General features: G+C 41.6%; 6 protein-coding genes, 3 long non-coding RNA genes and 1 other non-coding gene across 10 annotated transcripts in view; 5 read left to right on the top strand and 5 right to left on the bottom strand.

Moving 5' to 3' along the window:
• Nucleotides 1-3660, bottom strand: part of LOC130703388 (protein FAM169B-like) — a 32355-nt gene extending 28695 nt beyond the window's left edge. Inside the window, exon 1 of the mRNA XM_057524885.2 lies at nt 3657-3660. The gene's annotated coding sequence lies outside the window, so the exon portion shown is untranslated. The remainder of the gene's footprint in view (nt 1-3656) is intronic.
• Nucleotides 2473-4757, bottom strand: LOC130703382 (compound eye opsin BCRH2-like). The gene is made up of 7 exons (XM_057524873.1): nt 4641-4757; nt 4351-4554; nt 4047-4256; nt 3928-3982; nt 3679-3831; nt 3164-3587; nt 2473-2961 (listed from the first exon to the last, which is right to left on the bottom strand). Exons 2-7 carry the CDS (start codon nt 4538-4540, stop codon nt 2833-2835), a joined length of 1161 nt encoding a protein of 386 aa, XP_057380856.1. The 5' UTR covers nt 4541-4554; nt 4641-4757; the 3' UTR covers nt 2473-2832.
• Nucleotides 4758-5132: 375 nt separating this feature from the next.
• Nucleotides 5133-7090, top strand: LOC130703395 (uncharacterized). Its single transcript, XR_009004659.2, has 4 exons — nt 5133-5988; nt 6192-6640; nt 6725-6783; nt 6848-7090. It is a non-coding gene; the product is annotated as an uncharacterized LOC130703395 (long non-coding RNA).
• LOC130703381 (compound eye opsin BCRH2-like) lies at nt 6595-9243 on the bottom strand. The gene is made up of 7 exons (XM_057524872.2): nt 9062-9243; nt 8774-8971; nt 8458-8667; nt 8308-8362; nt 8069-8221; nt 7563-7986; nt 6595-7474 (listed from the first exon to the last, which is right to left on the bottom strand). The coding sequence occupies exons 2-7, from the start codon at nt 8964-8966 to the stop codon at nt 7349-7351; spliced, it is 1161 nt and encodes a 386-aa protein (XP_057380855.1). The 5' UTR covers nt 8967-8971; nt 9062-9243; the 3' UTR covers nt 6595-7348.
• Nucleotides 9244-9749: 506 nt separating this feature from the next.
• On the top strand, nt 9750-10768 carry LOC132088381 (uncharacterized). The gene is made up of 3 exons (XR_009421912.1): nt 9750-9965; nt 10410-10565; nt 10639-10768. It is a non-coding gene; the product is annotated as an uncharacterized LOC132088381 (long non-coding RNA).
• Nucleotides 10690-12912, bottom strand: LOC130703379 (compound eye opsin BCRH2-like). Its single transcript, XM_057524871.2, has 7 exons — nt 12759-12912; nt 12443-12653; nt 12160-12369; nt 12018-12072; nt 11774-11926; nt 11233-11656; nt 10690-11136 (listed from the first exon to the last, which is right to left on the bottom strand). Exons 2-7 carry the CDS (start codon nt 12636-12638, stop codon nt 11011-11013), a joined length of 1164 nt encoding a protein of 387 aa, XP_057380854.1. The 5' UTR covers nt 12639-12653; nt 12759-12912; the 3' UTR covers nt 10690-11010.
• LOC130703397 (uncharacterized) lies at nt 12251-13739 on the top strand. Its single transcript, XR_009004661.2, has 3 exons — nt 12251-12391; nt 13244-13407; nt 13480-13739. It is a non-coding gene; the product is annotated as an uncharacterized LOC130703397 (long non-coding RNA).
• A 1274-nt stretch (nt 13740-15013) lies between these two features.
• Nucleotides 15014-16774, top strand: LOC130703392 (compound eye opsin BCRH2-like). Its single transcript, XM_057524890.2, has 5 exons — nt 15014-15432; nt 15524-15625; nt 15712-15817; nt 15893-16316; nt 16392-16774. The coding sequence occupies exons 1-5, from the start codon at nt 15024-15026 to the stop codon at nt 16512-16514; spliced, it is 1164 nt and encodes a 387-aa protein (XP_057380873.1). The 5' UTR covers nt 15014-15023; the 3' UTR covers nt 16515-16774.
• Nucleotides 16775-18844: 2070 nt separating this feature from the next.
• Nucleotides 18845-18916, bottom strand: Trnaw-cca (transfer RNA tryptophan (anticodon CCA)). Its single transcript has one exon. It is a non-coding gene; the product is annotated as a tRNA-Trp (tRNA).
• A 298-nt stretch (nt 18917-19214) lies between these two features.
• Nucleotides 19215-24147, top strand: LOC130701906 (protein transport protein Sec24C-like). The gene is made up of 10 exons (XM_059497299.1): nt 19215-19230; nt 19388-19462; nt 19767-20285; nt 20351-20828; nt 20910-21504; nt 21565-22014; nt 22085-22327; nt 22401-22579; nt 22651-23161; nt 23245-24147. Exons 1-10 carry the CDS (start codon nt 19215-19217, stop codon nt 23434-23436), a joined length of 3258 nt encoding a protein of 1085 aa, XP_059353282.1. The 3' UTR covers nt 23437-24147.
• Nucleotides 24148-26529: the final 2382 nt, after the last annotated feature.

A 26529-nucleotide genomic window follows, 5' to 3' on the forward strand; every position in this document is an offset into this window, starting at 1 on the left:
TGGATAACAGAGCTATATATTTGCAAATCTTCTTATTTATGAACTTTTGGTGTCTGTTTATCCTTTTACTTGTAAGTCACAGATATACCTTCAAGATCCTAACGTTCTCGTCGACATTTAACACATTTTTTTTCGTTCAACCAATTCAATTGGATTACACATACATTCAGCAAAACATACGGTCACTTGCGATGGGTTGTCTCGCGACGATTGATACCGCTGTGTTGAATTCTTTAATAACGTTGAAGCGTTCTCCATAGCGGCAACGCTAGGGGAGCAAAAAGGTCAGCAGGATTTATGTCGAATTTATATATAGCGCCCACAGATAGTTTGTAAGACAGTCTGAACTGAGTAAACGTTGAAAGAAGTTCTCTGCGATAATCAAAAGCACTTCCGAAGGCTGTTTCTTGTTCTTTGATGGGTGATGAAGAAGCGTTTTGATGAACTCAAGCAACTGCAGGGTAAGTTTGAAAAACTTATCTTTCAACTGTGATTAAAAGATAAGAATATGTTTAAGGAATCATCTTTTCGTTTTATATAAAAGAGCCAATAATTAGAATGATGCATCATCACAGCTAGGCAAGGTTTTCTTCGGCTATTCGATGAAAGTAACAATGAAAGAGAAATTAGTTCAATTTCAAAGGATTTGAGCTCGCAACAAAACATGAATTTCCTTGTTATCCTTTTAATGGTCTTTTTTTTTTTATTATCATTAAAAAAATCCTAACTTTTAGTAAATTTTTGTCGTCGTAACACGCCATGCAGTCAAGATAATAGTGATTCGCATCATGCTGAACCACTTCTTTCCTTCGATCGTTAGTCCTGATGAAAATGTTTTAGCGGGAACAAAGTTATAGATCGTTAAACGATTCGAAGTCTGGGTTAGTGCCATCAACAAGTACCTTGTCCTAAAAAATGATTGTTTAGTTTTTGCAGAAAGGCTGTCCACATGCTCGAACTTTTTAGTATATTGCTTCGTGGCGGATTTGTCGTATTTACGTCAGATGTTTGTATGATCAGCATACAGTGTTACTTCATTTTGAGGTGTGCGTCCTAGTCCTAGGTTCCCGATCCCTTAAGCCTGTGAGCAATCCCCTCGATAATAACCAAAGTGAGGTGTTATAGGTATTAGCTTGCTGTCTATAAAGCTACTTATCAAACCCGCGATCTAAGTTCCTGTGTGGCACAAATCCTTAAGCTTTGGATAAGGTCCGTTTGGTTTACTATATCCCATTACTTCCTGCGTTGTTGATGTTGTCCTGATTGTAAAGCACGCCATATCTCGGGTTTTATAGCCGAAACGGCCTGCCATTGTTCTTTATTTGCCACTTCACAATGGTGTGATAGAAGTCATAGTTCAAAAACCCGCACAAAAGTATTCCGGATAAGCTCGACAGTCAAGCCTAAGTTAAGTGTTGAATGTAAACCGAGTCAAGTTCAATGTGTGACGAGTAAATGTTTGGCTTTATTGGCGCTTTTTTGAATTCACAGCTATAATTTTATTAACTGCGCATAAAGTATATGCCGATCAGTATATATAGATGTCAGCTTATTGTGTTAGTTGATACCTGCCCTGCAAGAAAGTCTCAAGTGAAACAATAATCGTTTTTGTCTTTTCCCCATTGATTATGATTCTTAAGTAAACGGTTAAAGTGGCGTAATTGGATATAGAGAAAAGTGTTTACAGAAATCTTCTGATATGAAACGTTTAATGGTTTCGTTTTCCTTTATATAGGAGTAAATATATTTTTTTAAATTTTGCAAGCCATTTTATTTGGGAACTTTTTATAGTTTCCCCTCTTTCAGAGCGGATAAGAATTGAACTGCTTCCCAACGCATTTGACAGTTCCGTATCATTCATGTTTATAGAGAAAAAAAAATAAGAACGTTAAGAATGAGCATTAACACACTCGGAAACAGTGGCATGCCTATTATAGCAATACGAACTTTATTTCGTTGTTGTTGTTCTACTGACTTTCTTTTTCTCTCGTTTTTCTTGCAGTTGTCGCGTGTATATCTCTGCCCTTCCGTGAATGAGGACTTTTCGGTGAGTTTTTTTTCAAATTCGCTCCCCATTTTAGTTAACAAAATACAGCCATGGGTAACACACTTTTTTGTTTGCATCATAACCTAAACGATCCGCAAACAGTAGTTCCAATATTTCGCACAAAAAAGGAAAAAGAAAACTGATGTCTGTATGACATCAGCGCTGATGTGCGTGCCATGGCTAATCTATTTGTAATTTTTGAAAAAGCCAGAGTATGAAACGAAAACTGGAGATAAAGGCCGTTAAGTATTACGTTGCTTGTTCGTACAGAAAATCGCTGAAGCCACGATAGCTCGTTGCTAACAGTAGATTAAAGGACTTGGCCCGTGATTCCGTTCACGTCATAGAGTCTTCTTATGAATGATGAGGATATTTCTTGTCTGTAGATTGAAGTCGAGTAAAATTGACAGAAGGTAACGAAACAGTTGTTTTGATTGCATGCTTGGGTTGGCGTATATTTCGTTCTCTCTATCAACAGTAAGTTACAGGCAAACAGAATCATATTAATCGGTGTTTTTCCTTATTCAAATACTAGTAGGTGACATTGAAACATTATTGCCCTATATAATGAAATTCAATTGGAGCTTGCAGTTGGGTTTTGCTGATATATTCAATGATAAGATAAATAGATTGTTATTCTATCCGTAGTCTGAAGCCAGTAATCATCTATCCGATATCGTTCCTTTGCAGAGGTTATAGAGTTGAGACAAACATATGTAGATCACGAGCCCATTACGCAGTGTAATTGGGACGTGAAAATATTTATCAGGAATCCCATTGTTGAATTATGCCGCGGTTGTTGCGGATGAGGCTTCCGTTTTAGTCGAGCCAGTCGATTGATTGTCTCCTCCGTGTTTGCTCGACTTCTTGGTTTCAACAACGATGCATAGCCATGGGTAGAGTTCTTTCAGGCACTATTATGTTGTGAAGCAAAGGGAAAAACCAAAAATGAATTCAAAAGAGGCCAACAAAGATTAGAAGATGGAAAATAATTGAGGCATTTGAAATTTAATGAATGCGACAGTTCCATAGCATATAGTTTTCTTTTTTTTTTTTTAAATCATGTTTAAAGATGATGGGTTTATTGTCATTTAATGTGGGCTGAAAAGTAGTTACCTCTCGATATTTAGGATGCGACAAGGCATAGATTAGTGGATTATAGACGCAGGATGTCTTTGCCAAAATAACGGGAAGTTCGCAGATGTAAGGTGTAATCTTAGAAGTATCTCCCCATGTGCCCAGCATGCAAACAATAGCGAATGGAGTCCAAGCCAAAATCCATAAGGTCACGTTGATAATGGCAACTTTAGCGATACGAATTTCGGCCGAAACGGCTTGCTGGTCAGCGTTGCTTCTTAGCGAAGTAACATTCATCTTTTTTGCCTGTTGTCGCAGTTCGTCTTCGTGATGAAAGACGGCCTTGACAATGAAGTAATAGCAGCCGATGATGATAATGATAGGTATGACATAGAGGAACATCGTAGAAGCGAGAATGTGGCTCTTGTTGTTCATGTTGGTGGTCAGTCCATCAAAAGAACACCTATTTTAATCATGAATTTTCCCGATTTTAGAAATTCGGGCGTAATGTTGAAGGGGATAATAAACTTGATCTGGAATTTGTATTAGCTTACGTTCCAAGCATTCCGTCCATAGCGTAGTAGCCCCAGCCAACGAGAGGGGACACCGACCACCCGAAGGCGTACAGCCAGCTGAGAATGATCATTGTTGAAGCCTTGCCGAAAGTCAGTGGAGCGGCGTTGAATCCTTTCACGATCACGTTGTATCTATAAGTGGGATACAACGATATGTACGCAAACACATAAACATGTTTTCGTTGCAAATGTCAATGAATCAGCTTAAGTTTTAGTATGATAACCCACCGATCCCAAGAAATGAGGACTAGCGTAGTAATCTGGCTATAACCGCACAGGGCACCTGAATTAAACAATTAAAGGATAACATTTGTACAAAACAGTGTTTGCTGAAACAGGTAGCCCACCACAGAATGCGTGAATTTGGCAACCTAAGTCGCCAAACTGCCATGGACCACCCGTGAAGAAGTTGTAGCAAGCCTCGGGTAGGAGGGAAATCATCAAAAGGAAATCAGAGACGGCCAGATTCATCACGAGCATATTGGCTGGTGTTCGCAGAGCAGGAAAGCTTCCCAAGATTCTCAATACCATGTAGTTTCCAGCAGTGGCCACAGTGCCTGAATTGGTTGAATTGAATTGCGAAAATAGTTTAGTAGTAACCACAATTTCGATTACAGTAAGCAAGATACAAGGGCTATGGACATCGCATACCAATGACCATGTAAAGGATTCCGAAGAAGTAATAAAGCATAGGATGAGGGGCTTTTTGGGTTTGCCAGTGTGGATGAAGGAAGCTGCGGATCTCTTCAGGAGCAAAGTTATAAACGGTGAAGCTGTCGGGAATGGCCCATGGGTTAAATGGCTGTTGTTGGGCCATCGCAGTCACGTTAGTCTCCATCATAGTGCTACAAGAAACTGTCATTTCAAGAGAATACAAAATTTAGTAGAACCGAAAAAGAAGTTGTCAAGCAAAAATATTTAGCAGAATTATGTCTATATACTTGCGTAATTTGCGGCAAACAAAGAGTTGGTCGATATTAGCAGAACTGTTTGACTGTTTGATGTTGAAAACTTGAAGCTGGCCTTTTTGTTGTTCTGACTTTGTAGCGTTGACTTTGTTGACTGCTGCCAAAGTACCGAACTGCACAGCGGTCGTCCCTTTTATGCCAGGCCGATTTCCTTTGCAGTCGAGTAGCGCCCGTAGCTCTCGTGCTCTCGCTTCCAGCTAGACGATGATTAATTGAATTACATGCTGTAAATGAAATGAACTTTCGTTTATTTGGCCGGTGTGTAAGACATAGTCACCAGATACAGATAATTGGATAAGAGTGCTATATATTTGCAAATCTTCTTATTTATGAACTTTTGGATGGATGTTTATCCTTTTACTTGTAAGTCACAGATACCTTGAAGATCCCCACGTTCTCGGCGACATTTAACACATTTTTTTTTGTTCAAGGAATTCAATTGGATTACACATGGTACAGTAAAACACACAGTCACTTGCGACTTGGTGTTTTACGACGATTTGTACGACCACTGTACTCTATGCCTTCACAACGTTTACGTGATTCCCGTGGCTGAAACTCTGCTTTGCTAAAGGTCATCGTCAGTTATATAGAATTTATATATAGTGCCCATCCCCAAAGGTTTTATCAGACAGTGTCAACCGAGCAAACATCAAACGAGGTTCTGCGACGAGCAAAAGCTCTTCCTGCGAAAGGCGCTTCTTGTTTGTTAGTGGGTAATCAAAAAACATTTTGATGAAATTAATGAACACCTGCTGGGTAAGTTTGATAAACCATTTTTAAACTTTCCTTAAAGTTTAAGTTCGAGCAGTGCTCTCTTTGTTCTATCAAAACCGCCATCCAATAATCTGTACGTATAAGCTACGATTGTCACGTTCTTCATATCAGATTTTAGGAATAGTATTAAATCATTTGTTTTGATTACTTCCAGAAAATGCCTAACAGGCTTCCATTGCACATCAATTTTTCATTAAAAGAAATACTCTAAACTGCAAAGATAATTACAATTTGCATCGCAACATTTTATACTGCGGTTCCCGGTAAGGCAAAATAAAAGGACCATCAGCTCAAATGCAATGGATCTGAGCTCGATGTGTCAACGCTCGAACATCATTTAAAATCTACATCACATCTTGGCAACGTCTTTTTGTGCGAGAGGACATTCAGCTCAAACGCGAAAAATCTAGATCCGGAATAAAACATAAGTCTTCCATTTTATGTCTAAAAACGGCTTGCTTTGAATTTCAATCGTATCACAATTGAAGACTTTTTCCATACATTTTTTTCGAAGCCAGCAACACGAACCACAGCCGAGATCACGGTGAGTCGCTTTCTGAATTATTACCTTCCGTCGACTGTTAATCCGGACGAAACTTTGTGAAAATTTAAAAATAAGAAATTTAGAGTTAGTGTTTGTAGCGTTTTAGCGGAAGCAGCCTGCTACCTTGTTCACGATAAAACAAATAGCAAAGTTAATTGTCCTAAAATACGACTGTTTGTTTTTTTTTTGTTTTTTTTTGGCAGGAAGGCTGTCAAACGCTTACAGAGCTTCATGTATTACTTCATAATTGATACGAGGTGTTTGCATCGTATGTTCTCAAAAGCCACGCAATATCGGATTTGAATCTTCGTGCCGAAGTCCTAGATCCTCCATTCCGTTAATGTTGTGAGCCAATCCGCTCGACATAATCCAGGTAAGGCTTTAGGTATTAGTTTTAAGTTCTCCATAAAGCTACTTACGGAAACCCTCGATCTAAATCCTTTGTAGAGCACAGAACCTTTAAGCTTTAGATTACAGGTCCTTTATGGCTCGGATCACCTAATTCCTCTGTTGTTGATGTTTCGACAGCAACATTTCTAGCCAATGAATTTGAAACTTCTCACCACTGAAAGTCAATCATTAGCCGATAAAAAAAAAGACGCAGTGTTCAGTGTATGCTGGGTCGTATATTTTGTTCTCTATGAGCTGCGAGGTACATACAATATGGTTTACATAGTTAGATGTGAAAATGACCATCATCATATTAACAGAGTTTAAATTATATCATGTGTTACAGGTTCCTATTTACGTTGAGCCTGCTCCGCACCGGCCAAAACCAAACGGATGAACAAGATGGTAAGTTCCATTCAGACAATTGCTAATCCCTTTACGTAAATACTGCTCGACAATTGACATCCAGAACACAGTTGTACAAATGCCACCCTTCAACCATTCAACTTTTGACGGCTTGAAAATGAATTGCCTAAAACAAGTTTGGCAGTATGCAGCGCGAATTACATTTTTCAATAGAACTCTGATCCTGGTTGCGTGCAATATGGCCCGTTTTACCTGTACGAATAATACTACCCATTGCACCCGTAAAAAAAGTCGAAAGCAAAGCGTAGACTATGGTTGGACTTCTCAAGGTATCAACGATCCTGTGGCCAGTACGAAGTAGGACTGTCCTCGTAAACTAAATGGATGTGAGAAAAGAAACGAAGGCGGATACATGCTTATTGTTTAACGAAGATATGTGTTTCGATGAGAAACGATCCCATCTAGCAGGTATTGGCTGCCGTTTCACCAAGAAATCATTTCTGTCCAGTTTTCCGTGTCGATATTAGTGTACGAATAGCGTGGGTCCGTTTCCGAATGAAATTTTATCAACATTGGCGAGTGCATCATGATTGGTGTTCTGCTTTTAAGCTTGCGTCGTTGCGGAAGCTTCTGTTTTGGTCGAACCGGTCGATTGGTCGTCACCACCACGTTTGCTGGATTTCTTCGCATCGGTGACAATACATAGCCACGGGTAAAGCTCCTTCAAGCACTGTAAATGGGTTAGGAAAATTGAAAGTGATGGCTTCTCGCTTCACTCGTCAACTATGAGACAGTACAGGTCCTTTCTAAGTACGTACCTCGCGATATTTGGGATGTGAAAGAGCGTAGATGATGGGATTGTAAGCACACGAAGTCTTGGCCAGAATGACGGGCAATTCGCAGACCAGAGGAGTGATCCTGGACGCGTCTCCCCAAGTGCCCAGCATGCAAACGATGGCAAATGGACTCCAGGCCATAACCCATAAAGAAACATTGATGATGGCCACTTTAGCAATGCGAATTTCGGCCGAAACGGCCTGCTGGTCGGCATTGCTTCTCAGTGAAGCGACGTTCATCTTTTTGGCTTGTTGACGTAGTTCGTCCTCGTGATGGAACACGGCTTTGACGATGTAGAAGTAGCAGCCGACGATAACAATGATAGGTAAGACGAAAAGGAAGATGGTAGTGGCGAGAATGTGGGTCTTGTTGCTCATGTCGGTGGTGAGTCCATCGAAAGAACACCTGTCAAATTAGATTTGTGTTGTGGCAGGGTAGAATGTTAGCCAATTTGGAAGATAAGCTTGCTGTCAGCATGGCTACTTACGTTCCCAACATTCCGTCCATGGCGTAATACCCCCAGCCGACGAGCGGGCAAACAGACCAACCAAATGACCAGACCCAACCGAAAGTGATAAACATGATTGCCTTAGAGAAAGTCAAAGGAGCTCCATTGAATCCTTTAACGATGACGTTGTAACTGTAGGGTAGAAAACATGATGCATTTCGGTTAGATTTCACTTCACCTCGATTCGCTCAATCAAAAGATGTTTTCCTTTTACTAACCGATCGTATGAGATGAACACCAAAGTCGTAATCTGACTGTAACCACACAAGGCACCTGAATGAAAATAAGATAACCTCGTTTTAGCGTTGATTCTACGCGTCGTACACCTGCATTTGCTGTTAACATAAAAAAAATTTTAATGAGCCAACCGCAGAATGCGTGAATCTGGCAGCCGAGATCGCCGAATTGCCAAGGGCCTCCCGTAAAAAAGTTGTAGACACACTCTGGGATAAGTGATATCATCAGCAAAAAGTCCGAGACGGCCAAGTTCATCACGAGCATGTTTGCTGGCGTCCGCAGTGACGGGAAGCTTCCCAAGATTCTCAACACCATCCAATTACCACCAATGGCAACGGTACCTTCAAATTAGAAAAGAAACGAACAAATAAAAAGTAGAGCAAATCAAATAAACATTTGGAATCGATCCAGTTAGTCGATAAATAAATATGAGGCAACAATACGCACCGATAACCAAGTACAGAAGTCCAAAGAAGTAGTACAGCATAGGATGCGGTGACTTCTGGTTGTGCCAGTGAGGATGAAGGAAGCCGCGAATGTCTTCGGGGGCGAAGTTATAGATGGTGAAGCTGTCCGGAAGAGACCAGGGATTGTATGGTTGCTGTTGGGCCATGGCCGTCACGTTAGAAAATAGCGCCATTCTTTCTTTTTAATTTCAAAATAAGTAAAGTCATTAGTTCACCTTCTAGTCAGGCACGTCTATGTATCGATTTGAATAAAGAAATTAGTAATTACTTGGTAGTTAGTTAGAGTAACGGGCGTTAAAATTTCTGATGTTATAATACGTAGCCTTCAGTTGAGTTTGTGTAAAGTGCTTTCAAGTTGTTAGCTGTTGTCCGATGGCGAGTGACAAAAAGATGACTGTGACTTTACGGCTACGGCGTTGGCGACGACTGCTGCAACAGTAACGAACCTCAACTCATGTCTTTCGTTTTATACTTTGTACTGCCCCGTGAAAATGTGGCGCATCTTGTCTTGCCAAATTCGCCCTCACTAACCAGATAAGTTCGGCTGATGTCTTTTCTTAGATTAGGTCTTACAGTTTTCTTGGCCTCTACGGTCGCACACCCGGCTAATTGGATAGCACCTGAATTTCTCTTGCACACTCGAAGACAAAGAAGTTCAACGGGTATTTCTAATTTTGGGAGATAAACGTTTGTGACTGTCATACGCTGGTAGCGTGTAGTCGATGAACTTGTCATCCGTGACCTTTCACGAAACATTCGGCTCCTTGCCTTTTTAATGGTTTCATTTCAAATCATACTGTGCCGACACCTGACTTGCAAATGTTATTGCTAAGCTCTTTCTGTTTTTCTAATTTTTCCAGTGGAAAATGTCAGGCGGGTATTAATGTATGAAATCTTCTCTTTGAAAATTAAAGGATACTGGGACTGCACGAAAAGGTCAGTCTAACCTTTAGCAGATTATTTTCTTGGCATCTTAAGAAAGACAGTATTAAGGCCTCCTCTCCCTAAACTGACATGCGTTTGACGACAAAGTTAATGGGGACGATGACGAAGGATGGTTATAAAGTAAGCGATCGTTCAACCGCCTCCTTTCAGTCGTCCTGATGGTTTGTTTCGTTAGAGTTGCAGTTATGGCAGCAGTTTCCATCTCACCTCTCCCAGCTTTCATGCAGGTAAACCTATAGCGATGAATGTAGAATAATTTTGAGTGACATAGAGGTTCATTAGATCTGAAAATAATTGTTTAATTCTGTTAAATGCTACATTTCCTTGGAGATCCAACAGAGTGGCCACTATAGTTGAATAGAAATAATTTTTTACATTTTACTTAACGTGGCCTTGTGTTGCCGCATTATGTCAATCCATAGCCAAACTGGAGGGCGCGTCAGTGGATTCATGTTAGTCGAACGATGATGATGTGTATTCGTGTGTTAATAGCTGCACACGGACGTTTCTCTGTATGGCTTAAACAACGCATAGAACATTTCTTTCTTTTTCTGGCCTTTCTAGCAGAAAACAAAACATTGATAATAAATTAGAGTAGCAAGTTTTAAAATAAGTTCTTCTAGACTGAGAATTAAACTGAATTCTAAAACAAGCTGTTTTCCTTTTTTCAGGTTTCCTGCAAGGCCGATATGTCCTACACAAGACAGAAACCTTGAATGCCTTGCCTATCAAACAGAATGTGTTTAGAAATGGAAAAGTGTCAGCAAACACTAACTGCTATACTATTTTGACGAGAGCAGGATTTCCATGGCTCTCAATTGCCAAAGGTAACTTTACGTGTTTCAACTTTCGACAACAGTAAGTAAATCGTTGGTTTTCGCGTGAACTTTGAATGGACAGATGCATCAGGCAATTATTAAAACGGAGACGCTTTTAAAGATATGCTGGGTATCGTATATTTTGTATCTCATTGTATCGCTATTCACACGCCAACGACATTTTCATAGTAAGTTTTGAAGTTAGCGTAGACAACTAACGGATGGCGTAATAGTTACAATATTTGCAGGATTATATTCTATGCCCTATGTACGAGAGAAGAGATTTTAAATTAGAACTGAGGTTTACCATAGAAATTCTATTATATGTAAATGGCAATAATTATGTCTTAAGTTTCTTTTCTCCAGTATTCAGTGTGATGGTTTTTTCTTGTTCCAGGTGCGCCGGTCCCAACCCAACAATAGACAATTTTCAAAAAAGAAAAAATCGAAGTCATCAGGCTTGAGTTGTTGCGGAAGCTTCCGTTTTGGTAGAGCCAGTCGATTGGTTATCACCGCCATGTTTGCTGGGCTTCTTATTCTCGACCACAATGCAGAGCCATGGATAAAGCTCTTTCAAACACTGCAGAAAGGTACATTTGATTGCATTTAATTTACCCACCGCTATCTGTTTGTCTATTTTGATTTTGTCCGAATGTTTTTAAGACCCAATTTTTACCTCTCGATATTTAGGATGAGAAAGAGCATAGATGATTGGATTGTAAGCACATGAAGTCTTTGACAAGATGACGGGTAGTTCGCAAACTAGCGGAGTAATCCTAGAAACATCTCCCCAAGTTCCCAGCATGCAAACAACGGCAAACGGACTCCACGCCATGATCCACAGAGTGACATTGATGATGGCCACTTTAGCAATGCGAATTTCGGCCGAAACGGCCTGCTGGTCGGCGTTACTTCTTAGAGAAGTGACATTCATCTTTTTGGCTTGCTGACGTAATTCATCTTCGTGATGAAAAACGGCACGAACGATGAAATAGTAGCAGCAGATGATGATCATGACGGGAATGATAAACATGACTGTGAAAGACGCAAGAATGTGGGTCTTGTTGTTCATGTCAGGAGTTACTCCGTCAAAGGAGCATCTTTTTGTGATGGACGCAGGTGACCGATATATTTTTTGTAGTTGTGGAGATCGAAAAAAAGCGATTGATTATAGAAGTCGTTTTTTTCCCCAAAGTGTTAACTAGAAATAATCTTACGTTCCGAGCATTCCATCCATGGCGTAGTATCCCCAGCCTACAAGTGGGGAAACTGACCACCCAAAAGCCCAGACCCAACCGAAAGTGATAAACATGATCGCCTTGGAGAAAGTCAATGGAGCCCCATTGAATCCCTTAACGATGACGTTGTATCTGTATAACATGAACATTTTTAAAGAACATAACAACGATGAATTTTCGTTTGCATTATTCAGGTCTTATCGAATGATGTTGGGATACAAACCGATCGTATGAGATGAATACCAAAGTCGTAATCTGGCTGTAGCCGCATAGAGCACCTGAAAGTTGATGGGGAGATACTGGTAAACTTGTTTCACGTATACGATTAAGAGTTAATTGAAATATTTTTCGTTTGACAGACGAACCACAGAATGCGTGAATCTGGCAGCCCAAATCTCCAAACTGCCAAGGACCTCCCGTGAAGAAGTTGTATACACATTCAGGGATGAGTGTGATCATCAGCAAAAAATCTGAGACGGCCAAGTTCATCACGAGCATATTGGCCGGCGTTCTGAGTGCCGGGAAGCTTCCCAAGATTCTCAACACCATCCAATTGCCACCGATGGCCACAACACCTTTTATCATCAAACGAAACAAGTTAGTACGAGACGTAATAAAATATAGAATAGAAAACGGTATGTCAAGTACCGATAACAGAGTACAAGAGCCCAAAAAAGTAGTACATCATGGGGTGGGGAGCTTTCTGGTTATGCCAGTGAGGATGCAGGAAACTGCGGATCTCTTCCGGAGCGAAATTATAGATGGTGAAGCTGTCCGGAAGAGACCATGGGTTGTATGGTTGCTGTTGGGCCATGGCCGTAATGTTGGAATTACTGAATGCCATCGTAATCTTGTCGTCCTGAAACAAAATGAATTATAAGAATAGCTACTCTTACGTCATTATCGAGTGGTGGCTAATGTACGTAATGTGTCGGTGAACGATTGGAGATCAATGAGCGCTTACTAGATGCAGTTGGCTTATGTTGTTCGATGGGGAAGATCGTTAATGTATGACTGTTTTGATGTACCTGTGACCTTACGCTTCCTTCGACGACTGCCACAACAGTAACGCCTTACTGAACCGCCACTCCGTTGTTATAGGTTGTGAGGGTGATATGCCGAGAAATGTGAACGTCTCTACCTTTCCGTTCGGATTCTCTTTCATGCCCGTCCTAAATTTAATTAACCGTGATTAAGGTTTTTTCTGCCGTTCCATGGTAAAAGTAAATGACCTTTATGAAATTGGATTATTTTCACCATTGGTGATTTTTCTTTATTTGAGACAAATCGGCTTAGACAAGTCATTTGGTCGACTGAACTTCAGACGTTGTTAAAGACGGAAGATTTGCATTCAGCTGTCACTCTCTAACATTTTGTAATTGGATCTTGTTATACGTATGCCTTGTTTTGTTCATCATTCTTTTCTTTCGTTTTCTTTTCCTTCTATAGGCATCGTACTGGTTGAACTCCGTGAGTTTTTTTTTTGCTTCGTCATGACATCTCCCAAGCACTTGTAACTACAGGTTCAATACAAACAGTGGATCAATGGCATCGAATTAGAATCGACGTTCGCCCTACAATAAGTACCATTGCGACAATGCACTGCAAATCAGGTTAGTAATAACACGTCCGCTTTTTGGCTTAAGTATCACATTGTATAAAGTGGGAGCTTCCACATTCGACAGTTTTCAGTTGCCGTTCATCTGCGGGGAGGTACGCTGCTGCGGTCTTCTGCGCCAAAGCCATGACTGTCATTTCTGCTGAACGATTCGTTGTCACTCTCGTATCGTTAACGGTTCAAGAAAGTCATTCGTAATACAAAAGAAAAACAAACTTTCAAAAGGAAATAAATTACAAAATTAACTAGTGCTTTGTAATTGGATTGGATACACATCTACAGACTAGATGACGTTTTTCTTCGTTACAAATGCTTTATCTTGGAAAAGTTATCATGGAAAAACTTCTTGTAAAAGCTTTGAATACTAAACGTATATACTGTATGGATACAACTGACAATACAAAGAATATTAAGCTTGTTAGTTCAGACTATTTTTTTACTTACTTAAAACATAACGGAAAGCCACGTAATGTTTCTTTATATGGTGTTCGAAATGTTTGGCTAAAATAGTGCCAATGCATTTGGAGAATAAATAGATTTAACAAATGTTCGTTTCTTCTTTGCTTACAAGACTGCTGGATAAACTTCAGCATATTTTAATTGATTTATATGGCATTTCGTTTGATAAACTGAATCAGGTTTTTTAGTTGCCATAAAAACTATGTACCTCATCTGATTTTACAGGATTATCAGCCACTTAGGCAAATCGGCGTACTTAGGCTCTGTAGCGTAATCGTTAGCCTATAAGCAAACGTCGAATGTAAACCAGATTATTGGACAAGTGCAAAGAATTCGAATGACTGCAAATTAATGCATATAGAACAAAATGACTGCAGTACACGTAGCGTGTACTGCAGGAAGCCTTTGGTGGTCCATAAGACATATTGAAAGGTTGCGAAAACGCATTTTCCCTTTTACACGCATCAGCTTAGGTAGAGACAATTGGCTTAGCAACTCGTTGGCAAATCGGATTAGCTTTGGCACTGCGCTTTTTATGGTGAAGGAGGTTATTTCCTATATATATGGTGGATGTGACAGCGCTTATCGCTTGAGATGCAGATGGAATGAAGCTTGAGGATTACGTATAAATTTGTAAAGCCATCCATATAAACCTGAACGATCATAATTTCTTTTAGATTTGCGATGAAATCTTTGTAATGAAACTCAATATTCGATAAAATGCTAGATCTACGAACCTTCTTTTTTTTTTGTTTTTGACGTGTCCTTATAGACACGAACCAATGAATATAAATTATAAAGACATCTAGACACCTTAAAAATTCCACTAATTAAATTGTGTTCTTTGCAGCCTATCGCTCTGAACGTCACCGCCTAGACGTAACGCTTCCGTGTGAGTGTAAGTATATAAGGAGACCTTCTACCCACTGCAATTCATAGCGTCAGTCGTCAAAGCTCATTGCTTTCGAGGTCGCTTCTTCTGCCAGCCTTCTAGCTTTGCAAAGTCTTTTTCTCGCCTAAGCTTATCGCTGAAATTCGATTTATCTTCTTCTGAATCTAAATCTAATACCCAGGTAAGTTTAACGTAATTTCTTTACAAATTGTGTTCTTCGCAGCACCAATTAATTTAAATATGTGTCCAGTTTGAAAAAAATGGCGAATTTGACTGGTGATGCTGTGGTGGCTATGGCCCAGAAGCAGGCTTTCGATCCGTGGGCTTTGCCCGATACCTTCACTCTCTATGCCTATGCTCCGGAGGATATCCGCAGCTTCCTTCACCCTCACTGGCACTCCTACAAGGCTCTGCACCCGGCTTGGTATTACTTTTTGGGTTTGATGTACTTGGTCATCGGCACCTGCGCCGTTGCTGGAAACGCCGTCGTCCTCAAGATCTTTAGCCGTTTCCCGGCTCTCCGCACTCCTGCCAACTTGTTGGTGATGAACTTGGCCGTCTCTGACTTCTTGCTGATGCTCGCTCTCTTCCCTGAATGCGTCTACAACTTCTTCCTTGGTGGCCCATGGCGCTTTGGAGAAATGGGTTGCCAGATCCACGCTTTCTTGGGTAAGCTCATTTAATCTGGAAAATTATCTTTGCTAACCAGATTCAGACATACGAAATTGATTACTATTTGTTATCGGATTGCACTTAACAGGCGCTTGCTTCGGCTACAACCAAATCTTCACTTTGACCATGATCTCGTACGACCGTTACAACGTCATCGTCAAGGGATTCAGCGGAACTCCTCTCACCTTCAGTAAGATATATCTTCATTTCTTGCTTCGTTGTAGAATGAAGAGCAGGAAGAGTAATGTTTGGCATATTTCTTTTTCCAAAATGCAGACCGCGCTGTTACCATCATCACCATGAGCTGGATCTGGGCTTTGGGCTGGTCCATCTGCCCGATGGTTGGCTGGGGTGCGTACGCCATGGATGGTATCATGGGAACGTAAGAATTTCAGTTAACGATCTCGTCGGCATATTAAATTGTCTACCTATATTGTGTGTTATTCAAAATCAACAGATGTTCGTATGACTACGTCTCCCAAACCATGAATAACAAGACCCACATCATGGCTGCCACTTTTGCCAACTACATCCTGCCAATCATGATTATTGCTGGTTGCTATTACTTCATCGTCCATGCAGTCTTCAAGCACGAGGAAGAACTCCGTGCCCAGGCCAAAAAGATGAATGTTGCTTCTCTTCGTAGCAACAACGATCAACAGCAAGTCTCTGCTGAGATCCGCATTGCCAAGGTCTCCATCATGAACGTGTCTATGTGGTTGGCCGCATGGACCCCTTTCGCCGTCATCTGCATTGTTGGTACCTGGGGTGATGTCACCAAGATTACTCCATTGGTTTCCGCTATCCCAGTCATCTTGGCCAAGACTTCCTGCGCCTACAACCCTTTGATCTACGCCATCTCTCATCCTAAATACCGCGAGGTAAGATTTGATCTTTTTCTTATAGATAGCTTCATTGATGCTTCACTATTAACTGTTAATCCTTCTCATTTACAGTGCCTGAAGCAGATGTTCCCATGGATGTGCATTGTTGAGGAGAAGAAACCAGCTGCCGATAATCAATCCGTTATCTCTGGGAAAACTGAAACGACTGAAATCGTCAAGTGCGAATCAGCCTAAGCCTTTCGAGCATTGAAAATGATCCTCTTTGCTAATAGCAGCGATGGGGTTTGTTGGTTACCTGATGGCTATCATTTGAATGACGACACTGATAATTGACCTAGACCAAGCAAACGTGAACTTCACCAAACGGCTTATTATGGAATTCTGTTTTATTTTCTGTCCCTTCGACCCAAATTTTTTGTTTAAATTTTCCGTTTTCTCGAAAACATTTTCGAATTCGACAACCAAAAACTGTTGAATACACTGGAATGCAAAAATTAATAGAACTAAATCTAAATTTTAAAAATAGTAATCTCAGAGTTGATTAAACCTTTATAATGTTATATATTGTTACGTTTCCGTCTAGTTTAAATAAGTTTAATAACAAATGGCGAGCATACTCGGACGTCTTTACCAACGTCCTACTCTATCAACCTTGGCTTCCAGTACCACGAACAGGTACAACCAAGTAACAATACCCAGATCGTCCGTACCAACAACATAAATATCCGGACGATCTGTACACTGACACAACATGATTCACCAGACCGTCCGTACCAACAACATAAATACCCGGACGGTCTGCACACTAACACAAAACAATAGAATAATAGTAGCAATAGAAATACCGTCTAAACCATTTACACTAGGAGCCTCTTCGATACTTATCCTGTCACCACACAGCCAATGAACTAGCTGTTCCACTCTTCGACTCGATAAACGTCTCTCTGCTTACAGAGATACGAAAGCTAGACGTTTGAATCGTTGAAAAATCGACGATTCCGTAACAATATATATATATATATAGTATACATATGTAATATGTATATATTACATATATATGAGATTACATATATATATGAGTTGATTAAACCTTCATAATATTATATATATATATATATATATACATATACGAATTAATACTAATGTTCCAAAAGTAAAAGAGGAAATTGCAAATTCAATAAATTGATAGATGTTAAAGAGAACTGTAATTCTAGAGATATCTCCTATAGCAATTGATAGCGATGGTATGACTGCGTGGCGCAACGGTAGCGCGTCTGACTCCAGATCAGAAGGTTGCATGTTCGAATCACGTCAATATCAAATGTTTTCCTTTATTTTCTACATTATATAATATGCTAAATTCCATCTCTACTCTATAAAGCAACAAAGAAAAATGGGGTTTTGTATCGCTAGAATGTGGATGAAAGCGTGGATATAAGCAATTTTTCAGCTCACGGGCTTTGCTTAAAACGGGTGGGCAACAGCACGCAAGCCGACGGACAAGGATAACGGGTGCATTGCTAAACGCGAAAAAAAATAGTATAAATAATGAAATAATAAAAAAAAAAATAAAATAAAGTAATCCATATTTTATAATAATTAAATAAATAATTAAATAATATCACAATTAAATTAATAATAAAAAATTACATGTCAACAAAGATTCGAACTTGTGAAAACAGCATGGCAGCTGCGAACTATACTACAGCGACACACCTCGCTTGCTTACCGTATATGTAAGAGGCATATTTTGTTTGGGTTGGTGACACTGAAAGCAAAGTTTGGTTGAGATGTGCGGTCCTGGCACAGTGGTTATCACCCACGCTTTGTAATCTGTAGTCCCCGGGTTCAAGTCCCGCCACCGCCAATTTCCGCCAAGTCCTCCCTTCCCTTCCCTCTCCGCCCACCACCCTCCGCTCCCACCCACCCCTCCAATACATCATTCAAGACTCGCAAGATTCTTCATCACATCGGATTCGCAAGATTATTCTTCTCATCGAATTACGCAAGATTCTACATACATCTACCTCAAAAAAGAAGACAGACAAAAAAGAAGACAGAAGAAAAGATGAAGAGAGAAGACGAAGAAAGAAGAGCCATGCCTACTATAATGGGGCTAAAAATGGCAGAAGAAAACACACACACATACACACACCACTCACGACACGTATACAGACGTTTCACATCGATCTGTAGTACCGTTCACTACACGTTAAAGATCGACCCAAAAAACTGAGGTAGAGAAGAGGTGATCGTAGAACGTAGGTTGTTCGTAGGACTCCCCATGGCCTGAAAGACGGTTCATGGATGCAGGCAGCTAATCATCGGGATATGTGACCCTCTTCGATACCAATGTTTTTGTTTCTTCGGCGGTACAGTAGCGGTACAGTAGTGGGCTGAGTTTAGTAAAAGATGGGCCAGTTGAGTTTTTTTCTAAAAAATCGGTAAACCGGAAATCATATATAACCGTTTATATAGCTATGTTCCGTTTTCTACCATGGAAAATATTAGCTTAAATTATAGTTTTCCTATACTCTATTTTTTTTTAAGAGTTATAAAAAGATTGACCACGACGTGATTTGAACACGCAACCTTCTGATCTGGAGTCAGACGCGCTACCGTTGCGCCACGCAGTCGTCGTAAAGTTTGCATTTTTTATTAGTTAAAAGAGAATACATTTACAATTTTTTTAGCACCTGCTATGCAATAGCATTCAACTTATTATTAGACTATAGTTTTCTCCAATTATTTTTTTACAATTGACGTAATTCAGCAACTTCAGGACTAACCATTCTAAAGGGTGCGTTTAAAACCTTGGTTTCCATTAGTCCACTACCTACATTAGTATATATATATATATACCTACAGTTACTTTTGTTTACTTTTCAGTTTGCATGCTAGTGTTCTTGTTTCGGATGTTGGTCAAATTATGCGATGGCACCATTTAACGGTTTGCCGGATAAGCAAAAATTTTCAAAACTCTTTGTCGTTTCTTTCGAACACGTTCTTCTAGAAGGAGAGGCTTCAGCTCCGTAGTTCCATTTTTCTTTGCGCAGGCGCACAACTGATTACGTGGCAAAGTGCCTTTGGGCCCTTCGGGTGTGTAGTCTGTCATTGCCTGGACCCTGTGAGAAGTATTCCCGGCAGACGTGGAAGTGCTTCAATTTTAAAACGAAATCTGGGTAACTATATTTAACAATTCGAATATAATCTCTTTCTTTTATCTTGCCTAATATTTTCGTTTACTCGGCTGGTCTTAATCGATATAATTCCGTGTACTTGTCTATCTGACGTTTTTATTTGGGTCAGTTTTGATTGGCTATGTGTATGTGTATGTCTGTGTGTGTATATGTATGCGTGTGTGTGTGTTTGGTGATGGGTCGCAATAGACTTTGACACGTCGTTCAGTCATTCGTCACTAAATCGTGCCCTACGCTAAGTAGACAATTGGATGTAATACTGGAAAATATTTCTATTCAACTCCAGGTGGGAAGATGAATCCCAATGATCCGTACTTCCAGCAGCAGCAGCAACAGCAGCCTGGTTATGGTGCTCCTCCACTCGGTCCACAGAACTATGGTGGTGGCATGATGCCACCGAGAACACCTGTGATGCAGTCTCAACAGTTTCCCCCGGCCAACGGTCCACACAGCATGAACCCCTACGGGCAGCCTTCTCCCAGACCTCCAATGGCCCAGTACGGTCAGTCGCCCCTGCCACCCAACCCGAACCAGCTGGCCCAGCAGATGGGAGGCATGAACCTGGCAGACAACAGCTTAAAATCCCCCGTTCCTTCAATGTATCCCCCCATGAACGGTAATGTCTCCCCGGCACCAGGAACATTCCCCTCTCGCCCCCCAATGGCATCCAACCTTCAGGCCAGCCCAATGCCTCCTCAGTCTCTTGCCCCAGGAGTTGCTCCACCAAGGCCTGGCTTGATGCCGCCTGTGCAGCAGCAGCAACAGATGAGACATGTTTCTCCACAACAGTATCCAAATGGTCCTGGTCAGTATTGTACTAACTTCATGTATTTGGAAAATGAGTTTTATTTTTCATCTTGCTATTATCAGGTATGGATAATATGGGACATCCTGTAAATGGTCAACAGTTTAACAGTCCAAGACCTCCTATGGGTGGCGGTTTCCTACCTACTCAGACGGCTGGATTCCCTGGTCATCAACCGATGCCATTCCAGCAAGCACCGTTGCAACAACAACAGCAATCGCATTTACCACCAACACAGCAACAGCAGGGCGGATATGACAGTATGGGCAGTCGTTATCCGTCCAGTCCAAGCTATCCGCCTGGAATGTCAGGCCCAATGCCTGGACCACCTTCTCAACCTATGCCACCGCAACAACAAGCTCGACGTCTTGATCCCGATCAGATGCCCAGCGCTATTCAAGTCATGGAAGATGACAAACGGACGCGTTCTGGACCGTTCGCTACCAACCAGAAAGGCCTTGTCCCACCTCTAGTAACTACTCCGTTTTTAACTCAAGACCAGGGCAATTCCGGACCGCGTTTCGTCCGCGCATCCATGTACAGGTATAATGATCAGTAGTATATCCGTTCTTCCTAAGATTTAAGTTCCAAAAGCCAACGTAAAAGTTTCTTTTGTCGAGGCAGTGTTCCAGCTCAGCCTGATATGATGAAACAGACGGCCGTTCCGTTCGGCCTGGTCATCAGCCCGTTTGCCAAACTGGAAGAAGGGGAGCAAGAGCCTCCCGTTGTGGATCTGGGCGAAATGGGTCCGGTCCGTTGCGGCCGCTGCAAGGCCTACATGTGCCCATTTATGCAATTTATCGACGGCGGCCGCCGGTTCCACTGTCCCTTTTGCAAGGCGACGACGGAAGTCCCGTCCGAGTATTTCCAGCACTTGGACCACACGGGCATGCGCATGGACAAGTACCAGCGGCCGGAATTGTGTCTGGGCTCTTACGAGTTCGTCGGCACCAAAGACTATTGTCGCAATAACGTTTTCCCAAAACCGCCGGCCTACATCTTCGTCCTCGACGTCTCGTACAACAACGTCAAGTCCGGGCTGGTCCACCTCCTCTGTCAGAACATTAAGAGCATTTTGCAGCGCTTGCCACGGGAATCCGTAGGCGGACAGAATGGCACGGCGCGAGTGGGTTTCATCACTTATAGCAAAGAGGTCCATTTCTACAATATCAAATCGTCGCTGGCCCAGCCTCAGATGATGGTCGTCGGCGATGTCGAGGTGATTTAAGCTTTTTTGTTTTTAGAATGTCAATGTTTTAATTCCCAATTTTATGTTCAGGACATGTTTATGCCGTTATTGGACGGTTTTCTGTGCGACCCAGTCGAGTCGGAGCACATTATTGATCAACTGATGGCCCAAATCCCGGCCATGTTTGCCGATTCGAGAGAGACGGAAACGATTCTCGGTCCGGCGATTAAAGCCGGACTGGAGGCGCTGAAGGCGGCCGAGTGCGCCGGCAAGTTGTTGGTATTCCACTCGTCGCTGCCCATCGCCGAGGCGCCCGGCCGTCTGAAGAGCCGCGACGAGCGCAAATTGCTGGGCACGGAGAAGGAGAAGACGGTGCTGGCGCCGCAGACGACGTACTACAATCAGCTGGGCCAGGACTGCGCCGGATTCGGATGCCGCGTCGACCTCTTTGTGGCCAACAACGCCTTTATCGATTTGGCCACGATCGGCCAGTGCGCCCGTCTCACTGGCGGCCAAGTCTACAAGTACACTTATTTCCAGGTGATTATTTGTTTACATTTCGCTATTGTTTGATCATTAACGAGTGATGGCGTTTGATTTATGAACGCAGGCGGACCTTGACGGTGAGCGCTTGGTCGAAGATGTCCGTCGCAATGTCGAGCGGACGGTAGCGTTCGATTCAATTATGCGTGTGCGTACGTCGACAGGTGTTCGACCTGTCGACTTTTATGGCCACTTTTTCATGTCGAACACGACGGATGTGGAGACGGCCGGCATCGACGCGGACCAGGCCATGACGATCGAGATCAAGCACGACGACAAATTGACGGACGAGGACGGCGTTTACATTCAGGTCATTTTCAAACTGAGAAACATTAACCACAAAATCGAATTTGTTTTGATGAATTTTTTGTTTTCGTTCATAGGTGGCTCTGCTGTTTACTTCGCCCGGCGGACAACGACGCCTCCGCATCCACAATTTGGCCCTGAGCGTCTGCTCGCAGATGGCCGACTTGTACCGCAGCTGCGACCTGGACACGGTCATGAATTTGCTGATGAAGCAGTCGGTGACTCGACTGACGGAATCGACCCCCAAACAGATCAGGTGCGTCATGCTGCTCATTGTATTTTGATGAAGCATATTAAATTTCTTCTTCTTTCATTCGGGAAAAAAAGGGACTCGTTGATTAACCGAAGCGCCCAAATTTTGGCTTGTTACCGCAAAAATTGCGCTTCGCCTTCATCTCCCGGTCAGCTGATTCTACCCGAATGCATGAAACTCCTTCCACTGTACATCAATTGCCTGCTCAACTGCGATGCGCTTTCGGGCGGCTCGGACATGTCCATTGATGACCGGACGTTCAACATGTTTGCCGTTCAGACGATGCACGTTGGCGCCAGTTTGGCTTACCTGTACCCACGCCTCGTCCCTCTGCTGGATGCATCCGCGCCGGCGAGTCCGAGCGATCAGGACGATGTCGTGTTGCCTTCGCCCGTCCGTTGCACGGTCGACAAGCTGCGTGACGACGGCGTTTACGTGCTGGACAATGGCATTCACATGTTTTTATGGATCGGTTTGTCTGTCAGTCCGGAATGGATTCACGGTGTCTTTGGCACCAATTCAGCCGCACAGATTGACATTGATCGGACCAAGTTGATTGAACTGGACAATCCCCGCTCCCAACAGGTACGTTTTTAACTATTTCAAGTGTTTAATGTGATTGGATTCATTTTTCTTTCTTTCTTTTCTTCTTTGTCCGCCATTTTTAGGTGAGGAGTGCTATTGCCCAGCTGCGCTCGACTCGGCAACGCCACATGCGTCTGACGCTGGTCCGGCCGCGAGACAAGTTGGAATTTGTCTTTCGCAAATTCCTCGTCGAGGACAAACACGGCGACGCCAGTTCGAGCTACGTCGATTTCCTGTGCCACTTGCACAAGGAGATTCGCAATCTACTCAATTAATGTAGTAGCCTTTTTTGTTGTTTTTTTTTGTTTTTTTTGTTCTACTAATGGATGCGCAAGGAGAAGGGGACGCAATCGATGGCGACTGCACGTTCGCACGCAATTTTTGATAGTTGTTGGAACGTGTTTTTGTTTTTCTCTATTTCCATAAAAAAAAAAACAAAAAGCGAAAAACGATAGGAGGAAAATTACGGAAGAATAATCTGCATCGAAAAAAAAAAACAAAGACAAAATACGTTGTTCTTTATTATATCTTTTTTGTTTATTATTATTATCTTCCCTCCCCCACATACAGAAAAAGGAAATTCCCCCATTTAGAAGAAAAAGAGAATAAATAAATAAGCGGTTGATGAGAAGGAAAAAAAAGAAGAGTAAAAAAAAAATAAAAAAACACACACACACTAAATTCGATCCACGTCGTCATCGATCGTCTCTCCGGACAGAGGCAATAGAAAATGATGTTGGAGAGGCCCGAGATTGCCTTATTATTATCATAAAATACTGAGCGAAAAAGAAAGTATAACAGAGCTTGTATTAGCTGAAACGTAGTCGTCTTCGTTTGGGATTTTCTCTTTTCTCGCCTGTTAAATTGAAATTTTTATTTTCCACCCCTCATCTTTTTTAAGGAAAGAGTTTTGCAGATGAAAACACGAAATTGCCTGGAAGCTAATTATTATTTTGTTGTTCATACAATAGAAGACATGCCGCTGATTTGATTTTGCCCTTTTTTTTTTTCTCTGCTGTATTCCTGGGGTTTGTCTCTTTCCATTTTCAATTATTATTCCCTCCCCCTTTTTTTTCCCTTTCCGCCGTACAGTTTGATGTGAATGTGTAAACACAAAATTGAGTGGGTGCCGTGTACTCGGGAAGTTTTCCTTGAAAAAAAAAAAATCATCAAATAAAAAAAAAAAGCAAACAAATATGAATTAAAATTGCCGGCCATCTTTGAAAATGTTGGCTGTGTAAACGAGTTATTGCATTGGCGTTAAACAGGGATGTTACCGAAAATTCTTCCATTTTTCTTTTTCTTGTTATCCTTTTTCTTTTTGTTGTTGTTTAGGTGTGTGACTGTGTGTCTGGCTTTTATCGATCGTGACTTTGGAAGACACGGTTGACTGGGCCATCCGCCTACTCCGAGTGCAAAACCGCTGGGGAGGTGTTGTACGGCTGCTGAAGTTTTAGCTGCGCAAAATCTTCTGCTCGACCGCAATCGTAAATTGACCTCTTACTTCCACAAAGAAAAAGAATATGAAAAACAACGTAAGATCAAAGTCACGGCTCGACTCACCCCTAAACCAAATACCGAAAGAAAAAAAAAATAAATCAAAGAAACGGTATATCAATTTCATATTTGGCTCATCTCGAGCGTGCTATATAGCGTCGCGTGAACCTATATATATATAAACGCATCAGAGGATCATTCAATATCTTGCAAGATAGCCGGAGGCTGTTTGAACATTTTTTCATTCTCTTCACTATTTCTTTTTTTTTTTTTTTATGATTTACCTACTAAGCTAGCGCCGAGTGTATTTACCTTTTTTTTTGTTTGTTCGTGTTTATTTTCATTCAGTGCACGTTGCTATGGCAACGAAATTTGATTCGCTCCGTCAAAAAGCCGATTGGAACGCATTACTCCGCGCAATTGCGAGGCGCTACCGTAAATAATACTCACATAAATGTCTGCGTGAAAAAGACGAAGAAGAAGGCAAGAGAAAATATGAATAAACCATCATCATCGCAGTTTTTTTTTTTTTAGAGTTCGCAGCGAACTTTCGGTTTCACCGTTGTATGTGTGTGTCAAAAGGGAAAATGTTTTATGCCCGTTGCAAGTGTCGATCCCGCCAAGTTGCTTCACACGCACGAGAAACGTGAAAAGGGGCGTCAGTTATTGATTACCCCCTTTTTTCGAGGGAGGAAGAGACGGGAGCAGGAGGAGGTGGGGGATAGAAATAAAAAAAAAAAAAGAGGGATTTCATTTCGACGACGTTAATATGCTTTTAGTTGTCACTTTGTTGTGTGTGTGTATGTGTGAAGAGCTTTTTTGGTTTCGCCATGTGATTTTAAATCATTTTCTATTAGGGTCTCGTGAAATGACGCCACATCGCCAATTGCCGTGAAATTTCGTCTTGTTATTATCACGTATAGTAACTTAACTGAGAGAGAGAGAAACAGTTGAATGAAAGGATCCGAGCACCAATTTAAATTGCGTTTTTCTTCCATTTTTTTTTTGCACGTATATTTTAATTAAGACCATATAAATATGAGTACTTTTAATCCCCCCCAAGAAAACATGTAATCAAACAAAAACAGACGAAAAGAAAAAGGAGAAGCTGTTCGACTGGATGGTGTACGCGTTTTCGCGTTGAACGATGTCGCTCATTAGCATATTGATTACGTGGTGATTCGCGTGTGTATACATTTTGTGCCCGGAAGGGAGGAAATGAAACATGAAACCGCTTTCATGCGTCTTTTTTTTTGTTGTTTCGCTGTTTGACGCTGACCATCCCGGATGCGCAAAACACAACACTATTTCAAAGTTTTTACCCGTTCTCTACTGGGAAATTTAAATAGCCAACAAGAGGGGGATTACCCAATTGGCAATAGAACAATTCAACGTGTAAAATGTTTATTTTCTTTTTTACTTTTTTAAGCCAAGGTTTTTTTGTTTTTTGTGATAAAAGGGAAAAGGAGATTTCATATACTCTTTGACCTTGATGAGGAGCCATATTTAACCACCGCTGTTGGTGTTAATCAATAACGGAGATGCGCAAGGTGCACACAACCCTCTGTGTCATCGTCTGACTATTTGAAAACTCTTTTTGGCAATACGTCGAATTTGCGCGAACGTCGAACAGTTGCTAACAAATAAACTTGAATATTAGAAATTTCGAGAAACGGAAACGTCATCGTGAATGTTTCCTATTGAAATTTGCGAGGGACGCCATAGCAACTGTTGTCCTTCCATCGTCTCTTTTGTGATGGCCGTTCGCTTTCGAGTGCCACACAATACGTTCGTCCGCTCGTTTGGCTCAACGGTTGCGTAGGGCAGTTAACTCGATGCGCGACGACGACTCTGTTCGCGACGATGAGCGC

The sequence above is a fragment of the Daphnia carinata genome, chromosome 10, assembly GCF_022539665.2.
Source record: "Daphnia carinata strain CSIRO-1 chromosome 10, CSIRO_AGI_Dcar_HiC_V3, whole genome shotgun sequence".
NCBI lineage: Eukaryota > Metazoa > Arthropoda > Branchiopoda > Diplostraca > Daphniidae > Daphnia > Daphnia carinata.